A 10,527-nucleotide genomic window follows, 5' to 3' on the forward strand; every position below is an offset into this window, starting at 1 on the left:
TTGTAGGCGATTGGTGACATAATTATTTAAAGCTCGTGTGTATTAGAGAACAGATGCTATTAATAACCGCTAAGCGATTATTTTCTTTTTGCTGCCCTTCGAGAAGTCCCATGTTTGGAGTTTTTGGCAAGATGAGGGTCATTTAAATCGATCGATATTTGTAGGACGACTTTTCTGGCAAATTTTTAAATACGTTTCTTTCCAGCGTACGACAGTTAATTGGTTAACTCACTCAACCCTAAAACCGACTATATCCGTAGTTTACCCTTGTTACTTTTACCCCATGCCTATCTATTACATTTTTCTGAGACAAATTATAGGCGTAGTATCAAAGCTAATGTTATTTAGTTTTTTGCATGTTAATGGTAGTAGAATAAATCCATCTATGCACATACTCATTTTAATACATTTTTTCCAATTTTGAAGAGTAGCAAAAATCTCTAGGATTGAGTGAGTTAAACATGACAGCGAGTAAGAGAAATTCGGGCTGTGATATCTCTATGGGATATTAATAATAATGATAAATGGCATTTATATAGAGCTTTACCCCGTTGTCACAGGCTCTAAGCGCTTTACGGTGATATAAAACAAAACATATTACAGTGAGACAAGTGTGAAGGAAACGAGATACGAATTCAATTTAACAACAACAAAATATGAAAATAATATTGCAACATTATGACGTAAAAAGATAAAACTTTAAGCGAGATTTGAACGTTGTCAACGAATCCGAGCATCTCACGTGTGATGGGAGAGAGTTCCAAAAATGGGGGGCCGAAAATTGAAAAGACTGTTCACCTATTTTACGCAATGGCTTAGGTTTGACAAGGATTGATTGGTCATTGCTTGACCTCAAGTTTCTTTTGGGGACATATATGTTTAGAAGGTCTTTAATATAGGAGGGACTGTTCGTGCTCAGGGATTTGTAGACAACAGTACAAATCTTATAGGCAACTCTTTTTTCCACAGGGAGCCAATGTAACTCACGGAGAAGAAGAGTTGCTGACGGGTATTTTTTGTTATTGCGTACAATGAGCCTGGCTGCGTTATTTTGAGCAACCTGAAGTTTGCTAATTTTGTCTTTAGCTAAACTCGCCCAAAGGGAGTTACAATAGTCCAATTTAGATAAAACCAGGGAATTAATTAAAAGTTCTGTTATATGCTTCGGTGTTAAATTACGAATTTTGCTTATTTTTTTTTTTCATTTCTATGTACATAGATTGTATGGTGTTATTCACATGGCTTGTCATGGAAAGATCTTTATCAATGATGACGCCAAGATTTTTTGCTTTATTTGAAAATTCTATTGTGCTATTTCCGAGAGTAATAGGTGATTTATTTGCCTGTTTAAGGATACTCGGCCTTCCACACATTAAAATCTCAGTTTTACAATCATTTAATTTTAACTTATTGTGGTACATCCAAGATTTAATCTCATTAAAACAGCTCGTAATTCGTTGTATTAAGAACTGTAAATTACTAAGAGGTGCTGAATCATATATTTGCGTATCATCTGCATAAAAATGATAACTCAGATTGAATCTGGATATCACACTAGAAAGGGGCTGCATATATACAGTAAAAAGGACAGGGCCAAGAACAGAGCCTTGTGGCACTCCAAAATTTAGTAAAACTTGTTCTGACTGAACACCATTCACCACGACAGTCTGCCATCGATCCTGTAAATATGATGTAAACCATTTAAGGGCAATTCCTTTTATGCCGAACGTATTTTCTAGTCTTCTTAACAAAATGTCATGGTCAATGGTGTCAAAGGCAGCTGAAAGATCTAAAAGGCATAATACATTTATATTGTTAGCATCAGCATTACATAACAAGTCATTAAAGATTTTAAGAAGCGCCGTTTCAGTACTGTGTTGATGTTTGTAGGCTGACTGAAAGGGTTGTTCCAGACTGTTGTTCTTAAGATGAGATGTTAATTGTGTAAGAACTACCTTCTCCAAAAGTTTTGACAAAAAAGGTAAATTTGATACAGGACGATAATTGTTTAATATATTGTGGTCCAGTGATGGTTTCTTCAGAAGTGGTTTGACGAGGGCACTTTTAAAGCATTAACTGTTTACTCACTCCAGACGTTTAATCAACATGAGAAGAGAGACAAAAAAAAAAGTGTGGGTGTGTGTGTGGGGGGGGGGGGGGGTGAGGGCAAAGCGATAAGAGCAGAGTTGTACAACGTAATAGTCTCTTTTTATTTCGTAATCTGGAGGTAGCGTGTTCCAGTCCCGCCATTTTACTTCGTTGCCATGAGCAAGCATTCTTGCCCTCCTTAACTCTCATTGTGTCGTCTCTGCACTGCGGCTAACCCTTACTTACTTGAAAGGGGGGGGGGAGGGGGGGGGGGGGGGGGGGTAGGTGATGGCAAAGAGATAAGAGCAGCATTGTATAAACAAATAATCTTTTTTTTCTCGTAAGCAGGAGGTGGCGGGTTCTTGTCCCACCTTTTTACTTAGTTGCCATGAGCAAGCATTTTTGCCCTCCTTAACTCACTCAATCCTAGTGATTTTTGCTACTTTTCAAAGTTGGAAAAAATGTATTAAAAATGAGCATGTCCATAGTTAGTTTTATTCAACTATAAGGACATGTAAAATCTAAAAACATTAAGTTTGATATCACGCCTATAATTTGTCTCAGATAAATGTTATAAGAGGAGGTATGGGTAAAAGTAACCCAGGTTAATGACGGATATAGTTGGTGTTAGGGTTGAGTGAGTTAACTCTCATTGTATCGTCGCTGCATTACTGCTAACCTTTTCTTACTTCCAATCCCACCATTTTACTTAGTGGCCATAGTATTCTTGCTTTGTTTCTAACTCTCATTGTGTCGCTGCACTACTACTGCTTACCTACTTGCTGCCCATTTGACATGACATGATAGCAAATTAACCAGACACCGGATGTGATATTTCTATAGATAGTATGCTCTTGGCTAAGAAGATCACAACATTGCCATCCGGAGTAGATAGAATGAAGTTGACGTCAATTAGAAGTTAAATATTGATTATAAAGTTAGAACGACCAGAAATGTAAAAGTTTATTTTTATCACGTCAAGACATTATTAAATCTAATGTATTAAATGCAATACGTAACATGAAGGACAAGACTTGACGCCTGTCAATACGATCCACAGCAACAGGTAGCTTAGCAGTTACTTTGTGTAGAGCAATTTTTCCCGCCAGAGACAACGTTTTTAACGGCCAGATACTCATTTTAGCCCGAGGACGGTTAGAGAATGTGATTAAAGATCATTTTCCAAGGACTCAACCATACCCCACTCAGATGGACTCGATCTCTGGACCTTCGGATCCGAAGACGATTGTCATACCACTGAACAAAATAGCCGGGCATGTGTACTTAATCCAAGTCTCATATTTTTGTCTAAACTTTCAGTTTTAAGTATCTAAATTACCCCGACATTAAACCGTTTAGAAGCAGTGGGCCACATATGCAGACCTGCCAGATAGACATTGTCATCGCTATAGTTAACTATGTGCGGCTATGTGGTCTAGTGGTATGACACTCGCTTTTGGATCGGAAGGTCCTGTGTTCGAGCCTCGCTTGGCGCATAGTTGACCCTTGGAGAAGGCTCTTTATTCACATTCTCTCACCGTACTCATGTGTAAAATGAGCACCTGACCGTTAACAGCGTTGTCTCTGTCCGAATAAAAAATTGTAATATCGCCTAAAAGGCGTCATGTCCCGTTCTACATGTTAAATGTTGCTGTTGGCCAGGGACACCTTGTAAAGCGCTTTGAACACGTTTAGTTGATATTGCTCTAAATAAAAGCTGAATTAAAAAAAAAATTACTTTAAAAATTGCCAATTCACCCTCTCAAGGATTGAATCACTCTTTATTATCCATACATTTATGGAGTCTGGCATCACCTTTCATTTTCAATAACTTTTAATTTTAGAGATGCTCATGAAGTTCTGATATTCGAGTTCTTTACTCACATTCTCTCACCGTACTCAGGTGTAAAATGAGTACCTATCCGTTAACATCGTTGTGTCTGTCGGAAAATTATATTATCGCCCGACAGGCGTCATGTCTCGTTCTTTATGTCACGTGTTGCTGTTGGTCAGGGACCCTTTATAAAGCGCTTGAGCACGTTTAGTGGATATTGCTCATTATAAAATCTCGAGTTTAACTTTAAATGACAACAGTCAGTGGCCATAATCTGAGAGAACTAAAAGATCTGATTTTACAGCACACAAAAAAGAGATAAGAAAATTTTTGCCGATGCTGTGATATCTGACGTCTGCAAAAAAGGATATTAAGTTATATTTAAGTCAATAACTTTTCCAGTAAGCGAGGAACTCGAGATTCGAGATTAGTTTTGCTATATTTCATCCACCGCGTGTCTAGTGTTGAGGAAGTCCAATATCAAATTAGGGAACTCGAATTGCTTAGTTGAGCTAGGTTAGTTTGTTTGTTTGTTTTATGTGTTCTTAGGCGCTTGCGACACTGTTAGGCCATTTACGAGATGGAAGTCGGTTTGGACGAATTCAGTCCCTCTAAGCTTGGTGAGAACTTGCCAGGCTTTGATACCAGTAAGAGGAAACACTGGGTGACTGCGAATCGGCTTCGGTCGAGGAGCTGCCTCACGGCCAGTGCGCTTCATCGGTGGGGTCTTTCTACCTGTCTAACATGTACCCGCTATGGGCAAGAACATGAGACGGCAGAGCATCTAGTCGAACGGTGTGTTGTGACGAAGCTACCCGGCGGGTTTGCGACGGTGCACGAATGCGGACCGGACTTTGCTGATTGGGTCGATCGTCATAACATAGTAGTGTGAAAGCCATAAGAGGCTGCTGCCATTTCAGAGCTATAGTTGAGCTCTTGAAAACGTCCAAAGAGAAACAATTTTGCTTTCCGAAATCATACTTCTGTTTTCGAGCTGAGACGAAAAACAATTTCTCAAAAGTGCATTACAAGTGGACGCTCGTATATTATATTACTACCAATTTCCCCCCAACCACGACGGTGGTCAATGCTCTAAGCAAAAGTTATTTAATGATAGCACACCCAAACTGACTTGAAAATATCATTGTGGACGTTATCTGTCTATAAAGAATGAAAAAGGAACTCTCCAACTCCTCTCTCTCTCTCTCTCTCTCTCTCTCTCTCTCTCTCTCCCTCTCTCTCTCTCTCTCTCTATCTGTCTACATGTCTATCAATCTTATCTATCTTTCTTCTTATCCTTCAACAGAAATAGAACAGATTGACAGTTAATAAACTACACTCAAATAGTCAAGTGTGATCCACGAGAAAAGGTGGCAGATTAATCCAGAAGATATCCCCTCCCGAAGACATCATTCCAAATCTAGTCTCATGAACTTAAGCCCGTTAATCCATTTAAAACGATAATGGAAGAATGAAAAGCAAGGGTACCAGGCAGTGGGGAAGATGTATTGAAGTACGTGGGGTGGGAGAATTCATTTCTGAAAGTGATGAATTACAGTTGTTTTTCAAGAGAGTATCCGGGTGTAAATGCTGCAAGCATGAATAGGTTCCCAATATCATGAAACAAATTTTTTTCGATCAAATCCATATCTTTGAGTGACGTCTTTTGGTTTCATTTCGTCGGTATGTTCTTTTTATCAATAATGACAAACTTCAACGGAAAGCAACCAATCAGCCGTATTCAAATAATTTAAACTCGGAATTTTATAAATCAAGAAAAAAGAATTGAGCATTTATATAGGGCATTATTCACTACACGTGCTCAAAATGTAGAATAAGACATGACGCTTGTTAGGCGATATTACATTTTTTTTCCATCAGAGATTAAGATATGAACGTGCCGGTAATGATTTGACACCTGAATAGGGTGATGAATGTGAGTAAATATCTTTTTCCAAGAACTCAACTATGGGCCGTTCAAAGAGGTCTTATATTCCTGGACCAATCGAAGGCGAGTGTCAAACCGCAAGACCACATAGCCGGGCAAACTTAAAACACATTACATACACATTTGTGTGGTATATTAAACTTGATACTTGAGCTCCAAAATAAAATCGTTTGCCAATTCAGGAATTATCCATCTAACTTATTTTTAAAAAATAACAGAACATTGAGAACAGTTTTTCTGTCAAACAAAGATATGTTTCCAATAATCCGAAAAAAAAGCTTTTCAAGTTATCAAAATAATCCAAAGTTGATACTTTGTCCATCTTTTGTCAGTACTTTGAGGAGATACTATTACTAGAAATGTTAGATCTTTGGTCATTTTCGTTGTTATTAAAGCCCTGATAATGTATGGTGATAGATCATTTATAAAGGTATTTGATTTATTATCACCAATGCCTTTTTTACCCTGGTGCAAATGAACTTTTGGAAAAACCTGAAAGTACAATCCTTTTCATCCGTCATTTATGTCGTCATTGAGTAGAATAGTCTCATGTATCAAGTTGTTTTATTTCCAAAGAGGAAAACTATAGATAGTGTTCGCTTGGCTACCATGCTCACAACATTGCCATCCGGAACTATAACTGACGAACACATAAAACTACGTGTAACCTTAATTCATCCGGATATAACTTAGACAGTGTGGGTTTTTGTTTGTTTTTTTGATAAATCATGATTTCTTGCCCATACGATAGTGTGCCAAATCCTTCATTATCTACTATCTATGCACTGCTTTGATAATTATTTTCCTCACTCGTGAAGAACCCGCAATATTTACGGAGAAATGAAAGCTATTACGAACAGGCACTCATCTATTTTAATTACCAAACCACAGTATTGTGGACATTGACATAGATCGAGACAAATCTTTGAGTTAACAACGATCAAAATCGGTCCGATAACAAAGTCTGTAGATGCACTCAAATGAATCTGGCAACAGTTCGGCCAAATGGAAATTCCAAACGTCAAATGACCTATGATTTTGGGTACCATAATTATGCCTTAGGTAGCTGATTTTATAAATAATCATTTTGAGTCAACAGGTGACAGAACTACCCTTTTTGTTATTGTTGTTGTTTTTTTGTTTTTTTTGTTTGTTTTTTTTTTTGTTTTTTTTTTTAAAGGCACGAAAGTTACTCTTATCTCAATCTGTAAAAAATAGTTTTATAATTTCTAGATTTGCTAGTATTTCTGTTCTCTTTGGATCCTTAAACATGGGCTGTACGGAACAGGTTTGACCCTGACCCTATGTTTAAAGAATAGATATGATAGGACGTGAACATTGACGCTTGCGATATCACGGGAAATCAACGTCGATAAATCCAATTTTAAGCACCAAAATTAATTCCGACATAAAATACTGTTTTGAGACGATGGGTCACATATTCTATGGAGATGGTGGTGGTGATGGTGATGGTAATGAGGAAAAGGGGTTGGGTGGGGAGGGGGGAGAGGGTATTGAATCTAACTGTGCGTGTTTAGTTTATTTTGCATGCATGGTACCACTCATTCCACTATAGTTTGATGCGATTCGATCGTTATCAAAGTCCTCATCCTTCTCATCGCCAGCATAATCCACCGATCTCTACACCTTCTCACGCCGACAGTGTCAGCTCGGCTATAACATATAGATAGGTCACGTGACGAAACGCAATGAATATTCATGCGCAGACGACTTCCCGGTGACCATTCAGATCGTTGCAGACGGCGGCCGACGCCTCTTGTAGCCTTTTTTACAGATCGATCAGGAGCTAGGAAAGGAAGAGGCAATATGTCGTGAACCAGACACCTCCCTCTGCTCGGAAAGTGTGTCGCATTTATTTGTTATTGACCACTGGAACAGCCGCGGGTGAGTCAATCGTCTCGCGGAAGAATAACAGGCGTTGTGCGGTTGATATAATAATAATAATAATAATAATAATAATAATAATAATAATAATAATAATAATAATAATAATAATAATAATAATAATAATAATAATAATAATAATGATAATAATAATATAATAATAATAATAATAATAATAATAATAATTATTATTATTATTATTATTATTGTTATTATTATTATTATTATTATTATTATTATTATTATTATTATTATTTTCACCATGATTTATATCATCATTATAATACTTTTAAATGATAATAATACTAAAAATTTCATCATCATGATTCAATTATATTATTCTTTCATTTTTATGATGAAGAAAACTTCATTGATAAATCAAATGAATGGTTTGCTGCAATGATATGTATACTACTGTCACTTGTGTGAGGATGAAAAATGCAACAAAGAGAAAATGAAACACATAAAATAAAGGGGAGAGAAGCAATACCTTTTTTTAATGGTCAGTACTCCTGGATTGTAATTTGATGTCATACAATATTATTATTCATATTATCTGTTGTTGGCAATGTGTGAATTTACAGTATGTTGTGACACACTGGCTTCTTCGGACACTTGTTTTGTATTATTGCAGAAGGTACAATCCTGAAAGCTCATTATTATTGAGAATTCGCTTCACAACGCAAAGTGACCTAGATCGATCCCGCGTGAAGACAAAATTGAGCTCTTATATAGCGCAATATCCACTAAACGTGTCTCAAAGCGCTTTACAAGGGGTCCCTGGCCAACAGGAACATTTAACATTTATTAGGCTTGAACTTGACGTCTGTTAGGCGATATTACAATTCATTTTGAACAGAGACAGAGTGGCAGAGAGGGAGAGAGTGCAGAGGCAGGGTTCGGATGGTAGAACAATTAATACACTAATGCACAAAGTGACCGATGGTTTTTCTTCCTAGTTGAGTCAAGACCGACTTCAATATTTGTATACCGCAACATACACGACGCCTGTTATGAGATGTTACATTTCCCCCCCCCCCCCCCCCCCCCCCCCCCCCGACAGAGACTACGTTGTTAAAGGCCAAGTACTCATTTTACACCTGATTACTATGAGAGGGTGTTAATAATCAGCCTTTTTGAAGGTGTCAACTATGCGGGCTCAGAGCGGGACTCGAACCGCGGACCTTCCAATCATACCATTAGACCACATAGAAGAGAGGGAAGATCATACAAAAATTCTTACCTATAGATTCCGTAAGGTCATTGTCACCGGTGACGCCTTGGAAAAGCCACAATAGCAGGAATGTGACGAGGAATAGATTGACATTTTTGGAGGGCCATGACCTGATGTCAGTGGTGGTTCCATTAATGACAGCAGTCTTTCCTGACATGGCACTGACACACGTCATTTCCGCTATCCTGTGTGTATTTCAGGAATTGACGTCATATACATCCGTGTCAAAGTGATCTAAATCCGAATTCTGAAGTACTTAAGACGTTTTCGTGGGAATTATAACATGCCAGAGAATTCCCTGGACTGTAAAGGTGTTGAATAAAAATGAAAATAACAACTGAAAAAAACAACAACAAATAAACTCAGACACACACACACACACACACAGATACACACATAAAGCAAAGCCCCCCCCCCCCCCTAAAAAAAAAAACCAAAAAAAAACAAACAAACAAAACCAAACAAACAACAACCCCCAAAAAATCAAAAAAAACAAAGAGCTAACATAAATTTTAACGCGGAATATTTCGGGCTCAAACCTTTATATTAAATACATGCTATATTACTCATCCATTACATGAATTCATTGTGTTTTTCCCCTTCTAATTCACAAGAGCGACAAGAACAACCTATGTACGTTTTTGGTCAGATAAAAATCATCGTTACAACTTTTTTCCCCCTAACGGATCCTGTCGAAGTTTATCCCAGTTTCTATAGCATGAAACGGACAATAGCAATTGATTGCTACCCTTTGTGTGGCTATGTGGTCTTGCGATATGACATTCGCTTTAGGATCGGAAGGTCCTGAGTTTTAGCCTCGCTTGGCGCATAGCTGAGTCCTTGGAAAAGGCTCTTTACTCACATTCTCTCACCGTACAGAGGTATAAAAATGAGTACCTGGCCGTTAACAGCGTTGTGTCTGTCCTAAAAAAAGTGTTATTGCCTAATAGGCGTCCTGTGTCGTTCTACATGTTACATGTTGCTGTCGGCTGGGGGGCCCTTGTAAAGGGCTTTGAGCGAGTTAAGTGGATATTGCACTATATAAAAGATTATTTTTTTTAGATTGGACGCTACTCTATCGCAATGTTAGTGGTCCCGATAGCTCAGTTGGTAGAGCACTCGCTTCACAATAAAAGGGACCGAGATTGATCCCGAGTGCAGCCGATATTTATTTTCCCCGCACCGCCCTCCCAAAGGGTTAACGCTCTCCTTACCACCTACAGCAAAATCGTCACATGTATTACGACACAATATACATTTTTCTTTTTCAGATTTATTTTCTAAATCACAAACTTTAGAAAATGATCTTTGTTTAACTTATAAGAACATTTTTTTCAGAAATGTTATAATACTCATCCACTACATGAATAAATTGGGTTTTTTTTTCTTTTAATTCACAGAAGTTTTGTAGAGAGATTGTTTGAGTTTTAAAAAATCTATTTCTCTGCTGGAGCAGCCTGGCATTTTTGAGAAAATGCTGAAAAGGATCGGTAAGGAGAGTTAGATTGTTATATTTTT

The 10,527-nt window shown here is 37.7% G+C and overlaps 1 protein-coding gene across 1 annotated transcript in view; it reads right to left on the bottom strand.

Moving 5' to 3' along the window:
• The window catches only part of LOC144965767 (acetylcholine receptor subunit beta-like 1), a 42,921-nt gene extending 33,609 nt beyond the window's left edge, over positions 1–9,312 (bottom strand). The window contains exon 1 of the mRNA XM_078901449.1: positions 9,019–9,312. Coding sequence (XP_078757575.1) covers positions 9,019–9,184 — 166 coding nt within the window. The 5' untranslated portion in view covers positions 9,185–9,312. The remainder of the gene's footprint in view (positions 1–9,018) is intronic.
• Between the last annotated feature and the right edge of the window lie 1,215 nt (positions 9,313–10,527).

The sequence above is a fragment of the Berghia stephanieae genome, chromosome 2 (genome assembly GCF_034508935.2).
Source record: "Berghia stephanieae isolate SIO BIC M18660-M18661 chromosome 2, UCSD_Bste_1.3, whole genome shotgun sequence".
NCBI classification, from domain to species: Eukaryota; Metazoa; Mollusca; class Gastropoda; order Nudibranchia; family Aeolidiidae; genus Berghia; species Berghia stephanieae.